The sequence below is a fragment of the Tachysurus fulvidraco genome, chromosome 13 (genome assembly GCF_022655615.1).
Source record: "Tachysurus fulvidraco isolate hzauxx_2018 chromosome 13, HZAU_PFXX_2.0, whole genome shotgun sequence".
In the NCBI taxonomy this organism is placed as follows: domain Eukaryota; kingdom Metazoa; phylum Chordata; class Actinopteri; order Siluriformes; family Bagridae; genus Tachysurus; species Tachysurus fulvidraco.
The window spans coordinates 17,416,944-17,438,665 of record NC_062530.1 but is presented as its reverse complement, the minus strand read 5'-3'; the positions used below and the strand labels follow the sequence as shown (position 1 = coordinate 17,438,665).

Genomic DNA, 21,722 nt, shown 5'->3' with positions numbered 1-21,722 from the left:
AATTAAAGTCATAAAATGAATTCTAGACTGGCTTGCTCTGGTATGTTTTACTGACAGTCTACAATTTAATAAAGCTTGAGACTCAAATGGATTAGGTAAGTTGAATTGTAATGACTACCTGTGGTCACTGGAAGTTTGGGGGAGTAGCCTTCACTGCGAGAACCAGGCTGGCACACCATGTGGCTAGTGACCAGATGGCTGTAGAGGATGTCTCGAGTTGTAGAGATGAATCCACAGCCATGACACACACCATTCAGAGTGTCAGTGTGCACCTTCAAATGCCGCTCACAGTTGGCCTTAGTAGTGAACGCAGACAAGCAGATCAAACAAACAAATGGACGCTCACCTGGAGAAGACACAGATGCATAGATTGTTAGGCAAACAGTATGCATTGTGTTTTGCTTACACATTTTGAAACTAGAAAATGGTTAATGAAAAGCACTTAGTGTTAAATTGGCAATGCACAAAATGAATTATTCATGAATAATAATTGAGAGGTCTGAAAGATGAATTGAAATGGACAGTGAGAGGGTAACAGAGAAAGGGAAGTGTGAGAAAAAAGTACAATAAGAGAAAAGCAGTAGAAAAGCTGAAGAGAATAAGAGAGTAATAACGAAACGGAGAGAGAGAGAGAGAGAGAGAGAGAGAGAGAGAGAGAGAGAGAGAGAGAGAGAGAGAGAGAAGAGAGACAGAGAGAGAGAGAGAGAGAGATGAGACTCACCACTGTGTGTCCTCATATGGATCTCCAGTGAGCTAGCACTGGGACAACTCTTGTTGCACTGGGGAAATGGGCACACCCTCTCATTAGCGTATGAGTCTTTGGGTTTGTCCTGTGGAGGAGAATCCGTGGCCTTTTGCTTCTGTCGGCTGGCACAGTAGTACATGAGATGAGCTTGCAGGTTCCTCTCACTTCGGTACCAGATTCCACAGTCTTTGCACGGGAAGATATCCTCTGAAAAACACACCCAGAAATCAGTTAATATCATGGAATTAAAGAATCAAATATAATTTCTGTGTTAGCTCTAGAATGATTTTCCTGCTATTAGTAGTAGTTCAATGTGAAAAGATATTTTATAATAAATTATATATTTTATAATAATTTAGCTTTATAACAAAACCCATAGGGGAATACACTTTGCTACTGGTAGTGAATTAAACAGGTTTTATTTATATCTGAATATTAAATACTGACACAATCAGTTTAAATGCATCATAGGTGTGGGCTATACCAAGTCACATACAATGTATGACACACATTAAAACAGAGCAAGCAAACCGCCAATCTCCAAGGCAACAAGATTGAGAAGATGTATAATTATACAGAACTGGTGTCAAGGCATGTTAAACAAGGTATATTGGATAATGACCGCAGCACCCCATAATTACCTGTCTCTTTACAACACTGCTAATGCTACATGACTGAAGAATAGAGCTGATCAAGTTTTAACCTTTAGCTCGATTTACTGAGATTAATTATGAACTCATTATAGCACAGATGTGTCCACTCCCACGCCTTGCACAACTCAGCAACCTATAGCAAAATGCAATGGAGATAGACAAGAGAGTGTGAAAGAGAAAGAGTAAAGGTGTATGTACAATACAGCTGTACTCTATTCTAAGTGAATTAACCGTCTCACTTGCACTCAGATGAATCAATACTGCCACCTAGTGGTGACATGACTAAATGTTTAATGTTGAAACTTTAATGTTGCTAGTTTATTCGTTTTTAAACCCCGTCCCGATTCTATCCTAATTACTGAACTTTTCTAAGATTTCATCTTTAGGGGTTTTAGCCCTCTGTGAGAATTTAAAACAAGAAGAGTTTTATATTATATATTATATGACTACATAGTAAGCCAAAGGTTATGGTATTATTAAATGGCAAAAGTGGACACCAAAATTTTATGCATGATGTAATGAGGCCAGTCTTGGATTGTATGTATGTGTGCAATGAATGCAGTCATTAATAAATAAATATTCACGAGACAAATACCAAATCAATAAAATGTTATTTTTATTTAGTACTGATATTGCATTAATATTTCGCTTGTGCTATCAAATCTATAAATCTTTCTATGTAATAAGAATAGTGACATTTCACTGCTTTTGGTTGATTTTGGTTGCCGCCGTTATAGATAAATGCCTCCAGCTCTGACTGCGCGTGCACGCTGCGCGTGCCTGTGCTTCTCCGTACAGCGTGCGGACGTGCGTAATGCAATCTAGGGGCAGTGATTCGCCAAACCTCCCTTATTGCAGTCGCACACATTTCTGCTGATTTTATTTTGTAGTAACGAGTAACGAAGATGCTTAATGGAAATATAACGGAGTAAAAGTATACTTTTTATCTAGGAAATATAGTGGAGTAAAAGTGAAAGTTGACAAATTTAAATAGCTAAGTAAAGTACAGGTACGTGAAATCTCTACTTAAGTACAGTAACGAAGTATTTTTACTTCGTTACATTACAACACTGCACACACACACACACACACACAAATTATCTTGTAAGATATTAGTGACTCACTGTTAACAACTGCAGTTGCCAAAATGGCAGCCATGCCAGCCTGTTGTGGGAGGAGCTGGATATCAGAAGGCAGGGTTGCTGGGTACTCTGGCTCCTCCTTCACTGGGGGTTTATGAGTTTGGGTTGAAGCTTGCTGTGCTGCACTAGAAAGGATGGCCACTAAAGCATCTCCACTAGAGATCTCTTGAGTGAGTTTACAGTACAGATCATCATCTGAAAAGATAACAGACAGAGGCTTCAGTAAAACTGAAAGCAATCAGACTTCAAAACACAACATCTAAACCTAAGCTGAAGCAATTCAGGTTGACCATGAGGAATGTATAAACTGTTGACAGACTGAAACACTATTTACCCAGCTCTAGTTTTAGTTTATCATCAATGTCAATGTCACATGAGTTGTATATATATTATATATAAATATATTCATCATATGAATATAAATGCTTGTTTAATGATTCCTGACTCTTAGGAACCATAATGATGGGGGTTAGAGCCATTATAGTCACAGGAGTGTGCTGAGTCGGTTGTATGGTTTGAGTGCTATAGTACCTTGACTGTAAATGATGCAGTTTGCTTCTGAGGAACAGGAGGTCACAGGGATTCTTGCAAGCCAACAGTCCTCATCCTCACACACCAGACTCTACAGACAAGAAAATATAGACAATAGATAGAAAGAGTAAATATCGGACTCATAATAACAGAAAGATTAAAGTGCTCTGTCACAAAACCATTTTAAATTACTCCATATTCTCCAAGTATAACCAATTAAGTCTAAGGATAATCTATATAATATATCCTGTTAACTCTTTTAGAGGAAGACCTTATAACACCAAAATTGCAGGGTGCTCAAGGGAATGGCGATAGAGAGGGCCATTGAAGACAAAAAGGAAGACATAAAATAACACAAAAAAGCGAAGGGAGATATGTCACTACTCTAGTGGCTGAATATGCAAAGCTGTGTGTGTGCAAATATGCACGTGGGCAAATATACGCAAATGCTATACCTATGGAGACTTAGGAATATATCCGTTATACCGTGTGCTCTATTCTATTCTGAGCTATGTATGTATATAGCTATGGATACATTCATTCACAAAGAAACACATAAATGCTCACCCACATCCACATGCAGGTATACAGACAATTAATGACTTGCATACACAAAAACAAAAGGGAAACAAATGATGTCCAGGTTAACTTGCTTATATGAATTACTGATTCAATTATGAGATTTATACACTGCTCAACAATAACAGTGAAACCAGTGACCAATGTAAATAACAGCAAAGGCACCCCTCAAATCAACTCATTTTGCATAGTTGATGTATTTTAAGCAGGAAAAATGGGAAAGCGTAAGGATCTGAGCAACTTTTGTGATTGCTAGATGGATGGATCAGAGAACTTCCAAAATGGAAACTGATGCCTGTGGGAGGCGAAGGCTAGCCGTCTGTTCTGAAATCACATAAGGCCTACTGAAGCACAAATCGCTGAAAAGGTTAATGCTGAATGGCAGGGTGATTACCTCGAGAAGAGAGGGCACAAGGAGGCACTATGGAAAGAAGTCCAGATTGAAGAGGCAGTGTGATGCTCTGAATGTTTTGCTGGGAAACCCTGGATCCTGTCAATCATGTGGATGTAATTTGACACATACCACCTACCTAAACATTGTTGCAGTTGTGTTCACCTTTTCATGCCAAGGGTATTCCATAATGGCAGTGGCCTCTTTCAGCTGGATAATGCATACTGCCACACTGCAGAAAGACTTCAGGAATAGATTGAGGAACATGGCAATTCACTTGGCCCCCAAATTCCCCAGATCTCAAGATACTTTGATGTGCTGGACAAACTCCAATCTGTGGTGGACCCACCTCACAACATATGATTTAACAGGCCTGCAGTTAATGTCTTTGTACCAGATACCAAGAGGACCTGCATAATATTAGGCAGGTGGTTCAATTGGCTGATCTGTGTATAGTGTAATCAAGATACCTGCTACGAAGAGTCAGGTCTGTACTACTTAATGGTCTAAATCTCTATTCGCCACACCTGCTGCTGTTCCCATACTGCCATTCTCTTAGCAATAGAACCTGTCCCTTGTAATCCTCTGTTAATAAATGTCACAGATATAATGACAAAAGTGTTTATTGTCGGGAATCTCCATCCAAGAATTAAATATAGTACCAAACTAGTACTTCAATCCACTAGTGGCCCTTCTACTTACACTAGATGGCAGTAGATCCTCAAAGCCTGTTACAGTATCAGGAGCGTCACACTCACTTTTTTGCACTGCACAAGAACAGCTAAGCAGCTGCTCCTGCGGATGCATCGGTCCACATATCCCTGTCATCCTACCAAACATTAAAGACTAGCGAATATGAAAGACATCTCTTCAGCATAGAAGCCAAGGATGAAAGGAACCAAGAGTCAGGGCAGTGAGATGAGACAGCCAGCCATGGAGGACAGCTGAAGGGTTTCTTTCTAAATCTGTCTGTTCTTGCCTGAAGATATGGTCCGTATTGTATTTCATGAGGAACTAGTGCTGATAAGGAGATAGGGCTCCTTTTGTTTTAATTTGAAACCCAATGCCGGAGCCGTCTGTGCCATAAGTGCTGCGTGCTTCTGCTAATTTGTTTCAGACTCATTTAACACGACTCGACTTTGGGCTGCACAAAAGGAGAGGGCAGTGTGTTCAGCCACCCTTTCTGACTCAACACGCATGGCCACACCTGTTCACAGATTACACACGTTCATTCACAAGCTTTCCTTCTCTCTCATACACTTGCTCACACAAAGCAGAGAAATTTACTATGCAATTGCTTTCGCAAATACTTCAGGTCATGGCAAAATATCAGGCTTAATGTCTGCTGTTGAATTCAATAAATAACTAACTTTTCAAAATTGTAAATATATAAAACCTGATTTTTAAACTACAACCATTTTACTCCAACAATGAAGGGCGCTAGGGGAAGTACACAATGAAACCTTCTGGCTACAAAATTGAAATGATTTGGATTTGGAGCTTAATAATTTATAAACATTTTTTCCTGGAAAAAAAAAAATCATAAATACCTTAATACAAAAATGCTTTTAATGCCCCTCCGCCCCGATAACTGCCTTCAGATTTCCATTATAAATAACTATAGAGTAAACATGCATTCAGTTCTTTACTCAATACAGGGTAACAATATATATTAACTGATAATGTTAAATAAAAATGATAATTACACTACAAAAGCTATAGTCATCTTAACAAATAGACAAAACCTAACACTAGACAGTTCATAATGCTACAACCTTAATACCAAGCATCTATGTTGCTGTAAATCATTCAATCTGTCTTTTTATAATCATTTTTTAAAATCATAATAAGGAATGTAATTTCATCTTTCATTTAATCTTTTATTAGTATATAGTTATTTAGTATGTGTAAGAGCCAGTGTCTTGAGGAAGGTGTTTTTAAAGAAAAGCTGAGAATAGCTAAAGCCATGGTGCAAAGTTACTAGAAGGAAGGAGTATATGATACAGGATTAAAAGTCATTCAGATTTAGGTGTCAGTACTGTGTCACATGCTCTATTTCTATTGATCATCTATTTCTATTGATCATCCCTTTATATCTCCCCACTCCTTTGTTCTCTCTCTTAAATCACTTCATTTATGTGAACAAGCATGCATACAGAGTAATAAGGACCAGAAATGATTAATGACAATAATAATAATAATAATAATTGTTATTAATCTTCTCTCTCTCTGCTCTAAGCTCTTCAACGCGAGTCTTTGAGGTGCATTCTAAGCCGCCTCGTCCGAGTCCCAGTGCCTCATGAATATTAATCCTGGCTTTAATCTGCTTGATTCCCGCACTGCTGCCACCCCGATGATAGCCGATCTAATTATTTGGTCTGATATTAAGCAGCAACCCTGCCACACACACATACCCACATATTATCAAGAAAATAGAAGCACCTTCACTACACGCACATGCACACGCGCAAACACACCTACCTTACCCTCCTTATGAAGACTTTCTATTCACAGAAACAGGAATGCAGCTAATTAATACTATGCCAACACCTAAATACAGTCATAAACTCAACCTCAATGACCGAAAAGAAACTTATTCAGTATGTATGTATGTATTTATTTATTTATTTTTAAGCTAAAAACTTAGTGTTTTCTTCTTGGAGACCAGTGAAATATTCCAAAAACATGAACACCCAAGCAAAGACATATGATCACTAGCTATGCACATACAACAAACTATTATCCCTCACAAAAATACCTTTACACTGAAAAGTTTCATGCAAATGACAGGGCTGATTTCATCTCTCTATTCACCCAGAGAAATGCACATGAAATCCCTCTTCTCTTCCCTGAGAAGATACCTTTACACTGAAACAAAAAATACCTTTACACTGAAAAGTACAAAAATATCTTTACACTGTAAAGTTTCATGCAAATGACAGGGCTGATTTCATTTCAGATCAATCCAGTTTTGAATTGAAGTGTTGGTGACTGAAAATTTGGATTCAGATGTGTATGTATTTTAGAAGATGCTTCATTTTTACATTCAAAATGCACTTCTACTTTTTTAATGAATTTTACAAATTTTATTATTACTTGAAAGTATACATTCAAATGTATCTCTGCATCCACAGATCTCAAAGTTTTCGTAGATTTCATAAACCATAAAAACTGTAGTTTAAGTTGTTGATGTTTAGTTTGATTTCTTATGCTGCTTGAAATCTTATCTTCACTTATCTTTTTAAATTTAGAGGGACAACACACAATAAGGCAGAATCCCAAATTGCTCACTAGTCACAGTTTAAGCTTTGTACAACTACATATACTGTAGGTCCATTAGAACAACTTCTAAAATTGTTCTGCTTTTGAAGAATGTGTCAAAATTTATATTGTTTGCACTGACATGATTCTGATATTTTTGTGACAACAGTAATATGGACAGTTTTTATGGCTTTGAAATAAAGATTTTGAACAAGTTCAAAATTCACAGCAATGTCTCTTTTCAGACCCCACTTTAGACAATCGGAAAAGGTGCATAATCAAGACCCGGCTCATTGTCACTTCTCTTCTTCTCTATTTTTCTATGCTCTGGAACGTTATCTCTTCATTTAATCCACTCCTCATCTATCCCTAGCCCTCTTTTTATGCACCGACACACTCTTTGTCTCCATCTCCTTCTCACTATCTATTCCTATCCCGTATCTCTCCGCACATCCCTTTCTCACCCCCCTTTCTCTCAGCCTCCACTCTCCCTCTGTCTGCCCCTCTCTCTATCTCTCCGCTACAGGAAATGGTTTCTTTCCCAGCAGGGGGGTGGAGAAGGGTGCACACTGTCCCAAACAAAGAGGTCAGTGTGTGAATCCTCCAAAAATACAGAGAAGAAAAGGAAGGAAGATAATAATCAGAAAGCTTCTCTCATCCGCCTCACACACACACACACACACACACACACACACACACACACACACACACACACACACACACACACACACACACACACACACACACACACACACACAGACACAGACACAGACACAGACACAGACACATTTATACCTACAAATACATGCTCACGCCTCTGAGCGACCAGCACTTATCTCTCCAAGAAAAATTTGATCGGCTCCATGCAAACAATATAAAAATATAAAACTGTTGATACTTAAAACGGATGAGATAAGAGACTAGAAAATGAGGCACTCTTGGAAAGCAGGCTCCTAAACTGCCGGAGATGAGGTTCAGAGGTTTTCCCTCATCTCCCCACCTCTCTCTACCGCTCTCTCCCTTTCCCTTTCCTGACAGACTTCAGGCATAGCACAGTTAGATCATCAACTATTCAACACATAAGAAGCCCCTCTTCTCTACCCCTCCTCCTTCAGGCACTCTTCCTTGTAATTTTGCCATCAGTTATCCTCCAGGTGTTTTTCTCCAGCATTTCACTTTTTTCCTACGCTCAGCATTCCTCGACTTACTTTGGGCTACCCTGCATTAACCCTATTGTCCTGCCACTGTAGTAGTAGACTGATTGTAGGTACACCCTTCATATGCCCTCTCAATACCACACATGATGTGCTTTTCCAACCGGATGCAGCCTGGCATGCTTTTCCCTCGATCACTGAACAGATAATTGAGAGAAAATATAATTGAAAGTATTCATGCATCGCTTTCAGCAAAAAGCTTGGGCACTGAGGGGTGACCCTCTGAGACACTCTACTGGCTGATGTAGATAGACTATAGTGATAGAATGCATGGTAAACAAACCCTATCAGAATGAGTGCAAGACAGCGAGAATGAGGTGGAAATAGTGAGGGCACCTCACCTTCACACGCCCTTCGTGGGGTGGAGGCTGTTGAGAAAAGTGCAGAGCCCCCAAAAAGTGCTGAAGAGAGGTGGGTGGTACTGCTTATCAGAACAGTTCTCCTGGAGAGATTATTGGAGGATTAGGGGAGATGCTTGTTTCTAAAACATGATGAAAAGACGCTTGGCACGAGATAAGACTTTGAACTCCAAACTCTTCATCAATGCACCTTCGGGCAGTTTTTTTTTTTTTTTTTTGCAAAGCAGTAAGCATGGCAAGGACGAGGAAACAAAAGCCAAAAGCTACCTGTTTGCTGAAGTTGCTCATCACTCATTAATATTTTGTTTTTCTGACTGGCCCAGGAGCTTCTACAGTGCTGGTGTGGCCTCAGCATGCACAGTCAGTCTTTTTCTTTGTAAGGTTAGAGATTTGATATGCTGGGTCTTATTTCACATTCAAAATCCAGTGACTATTAGAAAACAGACTAAATGCTAGACTTGCAAATTCTACAGTAGTACCCAAATCTAGAAATTTTCATGGTACATACTACATAATAATCACATTTGTTCAGGACAGAGAAACACACTAAACACAAGTTTTCAATATTTAAAATAGTTCCTCGGATTAAAACAGTTAAATATTTTTTCTTAAATATAATGGTACATAACTCTGTACAAGAAATATTAATGAAGTATTTTATTTTAATGAAATGACATTTTAAATGTTTCAGAGAGCAGAATTCTTCTTGGACAAGAATATGAGTACCAATATATTAAGGTTGTGTGCATTTGTGGGACTGGTATATATAAAGCAAGCACTGATTTGTACGGGCAAAATAATGCTGATCGCTTACTAGAGCAGGGCATAGGAAAGGCACATTTGTAGAGTGAGTGTAAAGCACATAGGTTAGGCAGTGATGCCAGGTCAGGACTTTCACCTTACACTGGTGCTGAAACTGCCACAAAGCTAAACACTTCTTCCCCGTTAGAGCTGCTTCAAACCTGATCACTCAGCTTTAACTGACCCATTATGCAAGTCCTGCAGCACAAACAGGCTTATAGGGGGTGATGGAGGCTGTGCTATATTTTGCGATAAAGGAATAAAAAGTCCAACATGCTTTTAACATTAAAAAAAATAAACAGCAGAGTGTATGATTTTGTCGTGTGCATTATCACTTGCTTGTGTTCGGCTTAATCCTTAGACTGTGTGTACATTGTTTGAGTGTGAGTGAGTGCCTTGGCTCAGAAGAACTGGCCCTGACCCTCTGTGACCCCCTCAGTCTAAGCCTCGGACAGCCAAGTAGGAGGATATGGAGGGACAGCGAGTGAAGCAGGAATGTGCGATTCTCCGGACGTTATCTTGTGCAGATACACACTCCTTCGGCTCACAGATAGTGCTGTGTGAGAGGGAGAGCCGATGTGATAGAATACGAATGTGAAAGTTCCGAACTGAAAATCATCAACAAAGCCCTGCTTCGATAACAAGGTTTGAGGAAGGGAGGGAGGGAATGAGAAAGAGATTAAGAAGAGGAGGAGGAGGTGGTGAAGGAAAGGTGGAGGGAGGGGGTACGGACCTAGAAATCCTGATAATAAATGAAATCTTAGAAATGAGAGACTATCAAGGCGAAATCAATCATTGAGGTTTGTTGTCCAGGAGGATGGCGCCATGCGGAGATAAAAGAGAAGCGTCCGTCTGGTGGGGGGAAGCGATGAAGCAGCCAATCACACACAGGGTTCAGCCAACAAACCCGCACCGCTCAGAGAAAAAAGGAGGCGAGTTTATTCGACAAGACATCAAAACCCCAAATTTGCATACACCCATATGCATCTATTCTCTTTCCCTGCTTATTAGGATAGTGTAAATTATATCTCTACCACAGTAATATCTGATTTGTGTATTTCAAAAATTTACATTAAAATAAAGAATCACACATTATGAATCACACATTAATGTGTAATTTATTTTTTTTCTATCTCTATTTTTTTGTGTGTGAATGATGAAAGAGGGAACGTCTACAGTGTGTTATCTCTACATGTTCAACTATTTGGCCAGACATAAGAAATCTCTCTCACATCACTGGATGGATTTCCAGTTCATGGTTGTAGGCTTAGTAATGTGGAAATCATGTAAAGAGAAAACCAAACACTAACACCGCTTCCTTTTAGAAATATCCAAACACTTCCAAAAATGTAACTAAAAGCTTTTTTGACCCAGCCCAGTTACCTGATTGGATACTCCATTTACAGATTCATCTGATTGGATGCTTCCAGAGAAAGGTCCCCAGAGTGTGTCCACCAACAGGTCCTTGCGAGCCAGAACCTTAGAGTCCTCTTGTACATCACATAGCTTCAAATCATCTGTTTGAACACACAGAGGAAAAAACAGCAGGGAAATATAATCAGTATTACAAATACGATTATATTATAACATGAGCACCCTAAGATATAGACGCCTAAAAAGAAGTCAAAGCTGGTGTTTCCAAGTGATGCAACAGAAAAGCCTACTCTATCACCGGTTAGTTGTAATGGTGCCATGTCCGGGAATCAAGGGACCAAAAAATGCCATAGTTTCTGGGTTGGAGGAATGGCATTCTCTCTCCATCACCTGTCAATCACACTGACACTAGCCAATCACATCTGTCTGTTAGCTTATGTATGGGGAAGACCACAGATCGGGGGGCTGTCTCAGGGTTTTACACAGAACCATGACACACAATGAGCAACAGTTTGAAAAGATACATTTGGCTTGTCTCTGAGAAAGCACATGTTAGCCTTCACCCTCCACAGTTATTAGATGTTGTATAATAGAAGAGAGCTGGTTAGTGTGTAGGGAATTGGCAGGTGACCAAATTCAAGGGGAAAATGTGAGAAAAGATACAGAAATCAAAGAGTAAGTGAAAGGAAAGCAAAGCTTTAACTAACTACTGGGTGTTGATTCACTGAGCTTCTTTAAAATTAAACAATACTAAACAAGTGGTCTTAATTTCACTTTGTATAACTGTTTATCTTCTGATACTGTACGTTTCTCATAAAGACAGATGATAAAGAGTGAAGCCTTTCAAATACCAACTGAATGCATTAATGTACAATGCACAGCCAATTACCTTGAGAGAAGGAAAAAAAAGTCATAATCATTATCATCATGTCTTGCTATTATTTACATTTAACTGCAAATTTTGTGCAAGAGCTTTAGCCTCGGATCTGTGGCCTCGGTACAATGCTTTGTATTGTACTGCTTCAACTTCAAGAGAAATGTACCAGCTTTCTTATGAACATCCTTTACTTCAGGTCAGTAGTAAAGCAGTGATCATCTGTCAAATTTTCTTTTTTTTATTTTATTTTAAATGGCATTTTCTAGCTCTTTAGAAGGTATTATTTCAATTAAAACATATAATTCATACAATGTATAGGAATATTAATATAATTTACAATATGTAATAAATTTACTAACATATTTAGTAAATTAGATTTGTTTAATAAGAGTAATGCTTTCTGTTCTGTCATATCTTCCCAGAAATCATTCTTTGCAGAGGAACTCTGTGAGAAAATATTTCACTGCTGTCTGGACCACTAGGTGGAGCTTGGTGTTTAGTCAGAATAAAGAGTAAACTTGGAAAAAGGGGCCAAAACAAAAAGAACTTTTGTACTTCCTGTGACAGATAAGTGCAAAACAAGGATAGGAGTCAAGGCTTTGCTGATTCACAGATGCAAGCCTGACACAGGAACAGACAAGAGCTCCACACAGAGATATGACAATTCTTAGAAACTCCCACATGCAAAATCAGTCACACACTCGGTTTTAGTACAGTCAAGCTACCAGTAAACCCAAGTACACACTATGACAATACCCAGTCTGTGTTTTCGAAGTAATTCTTGGCATGGCATGGAGTGGCGTTTTAATTTCAGCCAACAAATTCTACCATGGTTCTTCCCCCAACTTACACACTTACAGGTCTCTCTATGGTTCAGTCTCACTTTCATAGGTCGGCCTAAAGTGCAGAGGATGATAAGAGTGTTTGGCTAACACTCTACTTGTCAAAACACTCATCTATCTTCCCTGTATCTGTCCCCACCAGAGAACAAAAGATAAATGCTGATAAAATGGTTTTCCCACAACCAAAACCTAGAGAAAAATGGATTGAGAAATGGAGGGTACATCACAGATGGAAGTGAATAGGTAAAAAATCTATTTGACAAAGACCTGGTTAGGACGCACACGGACAAGAGAGGGAGAAGGTAAGGGAGAAAGATAGATGAGAAGAACACTATCTACATAGCATTACTGAATGAGAGAGATAGGAATAGGTCAGCCCGGCCATGCTAAAGCGGGTTGGTCATTAACCAGGCTTGTCATTAGCCATAAAAGATTGTGCTGCTATCAACAGTCTAAAAGTCCAGTGTCCACGCTTGCTATCACCCCAGCAGCCCAGAAATCAAGGAGGTCTATCAGGGTGCCCTAATCTTAGCATCAGTGCCAGAGTCGAACCTCACATGACCCCATAATCTCCATGTGGTGCAAAACAACTATGAAAAAACACAGCTGTTCAAGTTTAAAATTCTATATAGCAAGGGGATATTTGGTTTGATCAGTTTCAGCGAATGAAGAAACTACTAAAGAACTACTAAAGATATTTACTAAGGATATTTGCATCACCAGAATACCAACCTTAACATCTCACTCTTGGCTAATGACCATAACACTTTACTTCTAAAGACCTGATCTCCTTATCATCACGACCTCACCGATCTCCCACACAATGCTTGGCCAAGTCCTCTGATATCGGCCCTCTGTCCAGCCTTAGCAACACCCTGTAATAACCTCCCCAGCCTTATCAATGTGATTGTGTGACCAATGCCCAAAAACTGCATGCTGGCCTTATCAATAGCAATGAGTCCACACAGCTCTTATCAATACTGCTCCACACTGGTAGTGTCCACACAAACCCTTATCAATAGCCCAAGCACCTGGCTGGCTTGAATGCTATAAAACAGCTCCATCATTAATGAAATAAGTAATGTTGGCCACCTGGAGAGAAAGGAATAGAAGAGGAGAAAGGAGAGAGGCAAAGAGAGGATGCACACACAATTGACTAGAATTCCTGGCTGACATGGCTGTCAAACTTGGCCTGATCTGACTGCAGCACCCCAGACTCCAGTTTCTGTGGCTAGAACGCTAATGCCACAGCCAGACAAGTACACAGGTGACAACTCATCATGTTCATGGTTCTTACGGCAATGTTCTTCTTAAGAGGGAGAGAGCATATAACTTCCTATAACCAGCTCATGAAATGGTTTCAACATGTGTGTGATCACGTACCTGAGGGGAAGAGGCAAGAGAACAGCTACTTACAATGTTCCTAAGTTCCCAAAGAATAGCAGAATATGCTCTTGAATAAGAATAAGCTCTACAAGCTTGTGGCCAGCAGTGGATGGAACTGCCAAGCACTGAAAGGAACTTTTCCTCAGGGTCTAAACCTTAGAAGATGTCCTGTCATTATGACACACCCTAATTGATCTTCACCCACCCAAGAGGGGTGAGAGAGGGGGCCCCTCAAGGAGAAATCTGTCCATCAGAATCCTTGCACCAAAGATGCACAACACTAAACGAGGGAGAAAGGGTGACACAATGCAGAGCTTTATAGTGTTTCTACTGCAGCAGGTTTGAACACTTCTTTGTGCAGTAACCCTTCTGTAACAACTGCACAAAAGCCAAGATCCCTGCTAGAGGGTAAGTTCCTGCCTCTGCCCGCACCAAAGCAACCAACCCCTCAGAATCCCACAGGCATACCATTATGCTGGATATCATCAACCACTGCCCAATCAGCCCACAGCCTTTTTAACATTTGAGATATTATTTAAATCACATATTCTGGTATTTTGGGATTTCCAGAGGACAACATCAGTGACATATGGTTTTGTCACAGTGAACAGTTTTGGAAAGACACCCACCTTTCATCCCCCCAAAAAACAATGAGAAAGCTGACCAGGATGAAGTGAGTCCTCTATGCTCTCAGCTGGGAAACAATCTTGCTCACCACCAAAGACTTAAGACATTTCCAATTTTGCACAAACGTAAGTCACAGTTATTTTAGCAGATTCATGAAGCCACCTACAGTACATGCCAGGAAATCATCATTTAGCACCATCAATCCATGGCTTACTCTGTCAGGTCAACTCCATCAACAAGCTTAGTTTTCCAGACCATACCGCTGTCTACAGACATGGCTGCCCCAACCTACTCTTCAGAGAACCCACTACTGCTATTTCAATTCCAATCATTGGACTTCATGTCTTCATGAAATCATGTGTTCCCAATCACCCCACCACACTGTTTTTTAACCTTTTTGCAAGCACGGCCTATTTTTCAAAATGACGATAATTTGTGACCCACCCAAACCCCAAGCCTTATCCTAAATGTTAGATAGATAAACATCAATAAAATCTTTAATGTTTTGGAGTACACACTCAGTCGAATACTTGGGCTTGAATGGGATGTAGTCCAGTTGTGGCCGAGTAGGACTGAGGAAAAGACAAAAACTCTTTTCAACCTCAAGTCTGTCTCTATATATCTACTTGTTCGGATGAGGACTATAAACAAGAAGCCCATGTAACGTCTTCTAATCAGCAGTTAATCACTTATATTATGTCTATGCTAGGTGGTTCTATTAGGTAAGTATATTTCATTAAATCAAAGTTTTCCCACAACTATCTTGATTCCGCTTTACATCCCACAGGTTAAGAACTGCTGCCCTACCATATAAAGGAGGCTCTCACACCACACACATTGTACAGTAACACTTAGCTTGTTTCTACACCTAAACTTGCTAAGCCTTTTGTTTCCATAATCACTGCTCTGGTTTTGATCCGGTTTGTTTTCTGGTATTCAAATATTGATAATTCTCTGTGTATAAAGTTTCCTGATCTTCTGACCATTGCCTGTTGACCTTGACTTTTTTTTATTGATTTAGATCTTTCTGTCAGTCTCAAAAAATGACTAACTGCATAAACACATACCTACCCATACAGTATACATAAAACCTTATCTTGTAGAGAACAGCTACAAATCTGCATGTTATCCAAACCTGATCTTGTTAACTGTCATTTTCCTAGAGGATCCTGAATGAAAGAAACTCAGCTCTGTTTCTGATCATGAGCTACATAATAGGGATTGAAAAAGCTAAAATCACATGTTCAGCATTGTGGGAAGCCTAGAGTGAAATTAAATCCACTGTAAAACCTCTGCAGCATGACCATAAAAGCAAACAATTATTCATTATCCTCTGCATCACAAAACCTATATATAACAACTCAACATTGTCACACTTGGACTATAAGTTTAAGAGGAAATATTGACTACATTAAAGAGCATGCTTGAACAACTCTGTCTCACTGGTATGGTCCCCACACTCCTCCAGCTACATGATCTTCCCTATCACGACTAATTGATTTTTAAAAAGACTATTGTTGATATCAAATGAGCGGATCAGTGTGCGGCCATTGATTTTTTGACAAAGTACAACAGGAAATCTTTATCTGAGACGCACTACGACCCCGCACTAATAGGTGGGGTTTAACCTCTGCTGAGCAACAAACACAATGGTTTTCATCCAGTGTGCGTGGAAAGGTGTGTGTGCTTTTATATTAATCCTCAATAAGTCTAAGAATAAATCCAAAAAATGTAAAGTATTTTACCTTTAAATGTATAGTTCAAAGTGATATGTAAGAAGGCACCTGTGCTGGAGCTTTGTATTTCAGATAAGCCAACAATCCCATTTCACCAGTTAGCCCACTTTGCACGCACGCACACACACACACACACACACACACACACACACACACACACACACACACACACACACACACACACACACACACACAAGCCCTAAGCAGAGTCAAAACCTTCAGTTTAAAAAGATACAAATTTCTGGGATATGCACAATACACTCACCATCATGGCATCATTTCCATTTTGCTGTCTATTGCCAGACAGAGATAAGACACCTGCATTGCCACGCAGATGAGCTTCAACAGAACTTTATCATTGACATTTACTACTGTTTACACAACTAATTTCTCTTAACTGTACTTCTGAACCTTTATCAGCCCAGCGCAAGGCCTGGAAAAGAGCACATGCCAAACATGTAGAAGAGCCAATATGTGAGCAGGGGAAATGATAAACCTGACACACAAATGAAAAGCCGAAATAGTGCAGCGGTGAGGTGACGTTCAGAAACAAATAAGGATTCTGCAATCTGCATGTTCAAAATCCAATAGAGAGAAAAGCAACTATGAAGTGGCAGGAAGATGGACAGCCTCTAAATCTGGGACGAGCAAAACAGTTTACTAGATTATTTTCCTCGGATGGGAAATGTTTAGGTAATTGTTACCAACAGGGGGCGACATACATCACATCCTCATCAAAGGGTTTGGCAAAATTATGGCAACATAACACTACATAAGTAGTGAACAATATATAGAGACCTCATTAACAGCTCTGGAGCAGCCTTTTTGTAATATTGTTACATGCTGTGACTTTCTTCAAATTTCATCATCATGCTCACCATTTTAAGAAGAAAATGTACTTTGGCCTGCTTATAAAATAATTACTTTCTGATGCAGAAGAAAAATTACATTATAAATGATATTATTTGAGAAAACAAATGTTGCATTCACATTATGATAAATTATGACTTAGGAAACAAGCTATGGCAGTTCTGTCTTTTAAACTATTGCTTAATAATATAGGTACTGGCCAGTGTTTAAAGTAAATAACATAATGTAAATTCTGTTTTGCAATCTGTTTTAAAACATTTCATACATGTCACATCACTGATTATAATTAATTTTCTGCAGAAAATGTCCTCTTTGTGGTGTTCGTTAACTAAAACTGTCCTCAAAATTTTGCTACCAAGTGTTTTCTTTTCAGACTGGAACATAAAGGCTCTCTAAAAATAATGCAGCTGAAAATAATGAGGGCAAAATACACTTTGTCTAAGCAAGTCAAAATAAATATGATGGCTGATTCTGCAATAAGCCTTTTGCTGTTATGCATGTTGACTTATTGTATGCATGGTCATTAAGTTGCACTTTTCATTTAGCTTAATGTGTTCCGCTTATCATGCTGAAATGCAGCATCAGTAGCATAAAAAAAAAAAGAAATGAACCGACAGGATAAATGTGCTTTAGAATCGATGAGTGTGGAACTATTCTCATCGTTTTGAGACATTTTTAGGTCTGCATAATGCCCTGCATTATATATATATATATATATATATATATATATATATATATATATATATATATATATATATATATATATATATATGGTGCAAACCTTGCCAGGGTGTGCATGTGTGTTTGCTAAGCCTCGCTCTCTCTGTCCTCTATGACTGTTACCCTCTCATAAATCGAAAGTGAAGACCTTCCAGAAACTCCTCCTGATTATCACACATAAATTAATTAGAAAATGTTTCTTGACATTCTCAGTGCATAGGCAGGGGAAAAAAGACTCAGGCAAAAGCACAAAATTAATTGTACGGTATGTGACTTTGATAATTAATTCAATAATTATTTCATGTCTACTTTAGCGACTCCTTCTGGCTTTAAATAGGTCGTTTTAATAATAGTGTCAAGTGAATTTAGATTTTATTAAAAAAAGGAAAGCAAGTATCACCGAGACTACACTATGGCTCCTGGTTTTATAATTAACAGAAAAATGCACTAATTAAAAATGCTTTTCAGATGAGTAATCTACAGAAGTGGTTGACACAGGGGGACCTCCTGGAACAATAAGAACAAAACCGTCTTTGCTATTTTTCTTGCTTTTTTTTTTATAGAGTATCAAGCCTTCAGCATGTAGTGACTTAAAAGCACACACTATTTGTGGAGAGACTCCAAGTTCAAATTCAGGTTGTGTGACATCCCTGTAAAATAATACAATAAATAAATAAAATAAATAGCAATAATGCACCCATAATACATTAGAGTGGTGCTGAAGATCCTGAGTTTGCCTTCTACACACACACACACGCACGCACACAAACACACACATGCACACAAACACACACACAATAATGGGAAGTTGGTGGAGGAGAGATAGAAGGCTGGAAGAGTCAAAGCTAAACTGAAACATGGAGCAGGAAAAAACAGGAAGTGGCAGAAAGGCTTAGGCATCTGATAGGATGGCGATCGAAGTGGCAGTATCCAGGTCACATGGTGCAGGCAGTGTGATAAACGCCGCTCTAGATTACACACCACACCTCTCAATCATCAGCACGATACCCATGTAACACACAGAGCAGGAGCTGAGGATAAGAGTAAGGGGATAAGGGCATGTTTCCTAACTTTTCAATCATTGTGTGAATGATGTGTGTACTGTACATGGATAAAGCCAGACTCACAAGGCAAGTTCTCAAACTCACAAATCTACTCACATCAAACTCTCAAGGCGTTTCCTGTGACATATATTAAACTGTCGTTACACTTAACTTTCAACCACTTACATCCAACAACTAACCACACTTACTCTACAATGCAGGTGTGTGTGGAACAGAAGCCAAAAAAAAGTGAATAATGATTTACTCAAACAGTTCGTCACCACAAAATTGTGGAAAAAAATCAGCCAAGATAGCTGACAATTTATACCAGGACTGTTATACATGAATCAAACACACTCAAACACACAAAACAAGTTTTTGGCTTTGCATCTATTTAATTTTCTAACTATAGCTTGGCTAAGCTAAAAAAGAATTGGATGGAGTTCATTAATTTTGCATAGAGTGGAATTTGTATGAGGTTGTGGTTATGTGACACACACTTCTCTGACGTGTTTTATTAGACTATGTGAGACTGTGATTCGGTCTTTATTCATTCAGAGCTTTTCCATCAGTATATACAACAACAGCTAAGAAACTATTTCATGGGAACGTTAAGGGTTCCAAAATTTCAAAGAGTTTATAGTCACAGTCTGAAGTCTGTAACATATCAGAAAATTATAGTGTAATCGATCCTCTAAATAGTGTGTACAATGACAACAGTGCTTTTTATTGGGCCAGGAATGTTTATAAGATGAAGTGGATGGGAAAAGGAGGCAGCGAGAGAGAGAGAGAGAGATAGAGAGAGAGAGAGAGAGAGAGAGAGAGAGAGAGAGAGAGAGAGAGAGAGAGAGAGAAGATTACAGATTGACCTGGGCTGTGGTGTGAGACAGCAGAGATGCCAGGTTTTGGGGTTGGTATGGTGTGCTGTGTGTGTGTGTGTGTGTTTGTGTGTTCGCAGGAGGTGCAGGGAAAAAAGGGACGGGGGTTAACGGTCTGACGTTGAGCCGCCTCTGTTCAAGCCCAGATAACAGCTCCGTCTGAGCCCCTCACACCGCCGCACAACCACAGCCACCTCTCAGGAAGAAATAAAGACAGATTGAAGAGAAGGAGATGATAAAACCTGACAACTAACTGAAAACCATAAAACTTCCCACAGGCCTCCATGCAACACTGGTTCTGTCATTTTAGAGGCATGATTCTACCAAGACACATTCCCACCCACACAACCATTAAGAAACAGCAACATACATAAGAAAGTACGGTGAACTCAAATGCACTTGGATTTTTTTTTTAACTCTTTTATCCCTCCCACCTCAAACGATCTCTCACATACCACACAGCTTCTCACAGATGATTGTGTTAGCTTTATTCTCTCCCTCTCTTTCAACAGAAGCAAACTAAACTAAAGAAAACTATTGGCCTCTGTGCTGGACAACTGAGTCTTTTAATCATTTTTCTAGTGTAAAAATTCAACATAGCTTTGCACAAATAACATTTTTTAATTCAAAGGGTATTTAAATAGTCCACAAGTCTTTGTAATGTTGACCAACCCAAGGTGATTAATTCTTCCATAATGAGGTCAAATGAGGATAAAGAATCTAAGGCTAATTATATCTTGTTCAGAAAAAGACACAGCTATTGTTTTGTTTCTTCTATGAACAATAGCAGTGTGAAACCTGCAGCTCCACAGAGAGTCAAGCAGCTGCAAACACAAGAAAAAGATCTTTGCCACTTATGTCCTTGTGCTGAAAATGATGGCAGACTGAAAGAAGCTGATGTAGTAGGTGTGTGATTTGGGCTTTGAAATGTGGAGCGGGATTGGACATTGTATCCACACAGTGCAGTGTAGAGATCTGAGGCGCAGTGTTTCTACTGAGAAACAATAGAGACAGGAGGAAGACTAAAACGACACTCCAGCGCATTTTGCTTTCTCAGTCGAGTGTTTTAGACTGAGTGAGATAAAGGATACACACTACTCTCCCTATTGTCTGTCTGAGAACGATCCGAATATGTTCATTTAACACTTGCCGGCGTGTCATTACAACTCATGGTCTAAATTAAAAGCAAAATGATTAGCAAACTGGCGAAACAGATATTTTCAGTTTACTTGCTCATTAGAATAAAAATTCAATTGCAAATAATCTCTTCACTCTTTTTATATAAGACCTCTCATTTTGTTTAAGTGGCTACTGATTTGCCAGCTCATCTACATATTTTTATACATTTACTGCAAAAAATGTGAGGAAAGACACACAAAAAAACATTACATGAGGCAACAAATGACCTAAAAATTTAGTTTAATAATTTCCATTTTTCAAATCGCACTTTATCCCCTCTCTTTTTTGCTCCCCCTCTCCCCCTCCTCATCGTTCTGCAAGGCCCTGATATGTTTTCAATTTGTCAGAGCTCAGGACTTTTCAGGAAGCCTATGCAGATTTGCCGGCATGTCTGCTGACAGTGTGAAACCTGGACTGCACCTCAGCACCTATCAGGCCGCCTCCAGACCACTCATTAATGCCAAGTTGGCCAAATAATTTATCAGCGTTTAAATGCCATTGATAATACACATAT

At 39.2% G+C, this 21,722-nt stretch overlaps 1 protein-coding gene across 2 annotated transcripts in view; it reads right to left on the bottom strand.

Annotated features, from left to right (window-relative positions):
- zfpm1 (zinc finger protein, FOG family member 1) overlaps positions 1–21,722 on the bottom strand; it is a 69,785-nt gene that overhangs the window by 5,286 nt on the left and 42,777 nt on the right. The window contains exons 4-8 of one of the 2 annotated variants that reach the window (XM_027161470.2): positions 11,060–11,193; positions 3,072–3,162; positions 2,523–2,735; positions 722–952; positions 119–346 (exon numbers count right to left, since the gene is read on the bottom strand). In XM_027161470.2, the coding sequence (XP_027017271.2) occupies positions 119–346; positions 722–952; positions 2,523–2,735; positions 3,072–3,162; positions 11,060–11,193 (897 nt within the window). The remainder of the gene's footprint in view (positions 1–118; positions 347–721; positions 953–2,522; positions 2,736–3,071; positions 3,163–11,059; positions 11,194–21,722) is intronic. The other variant, XM_047822331.1, reaches the window with a different exon arrangement.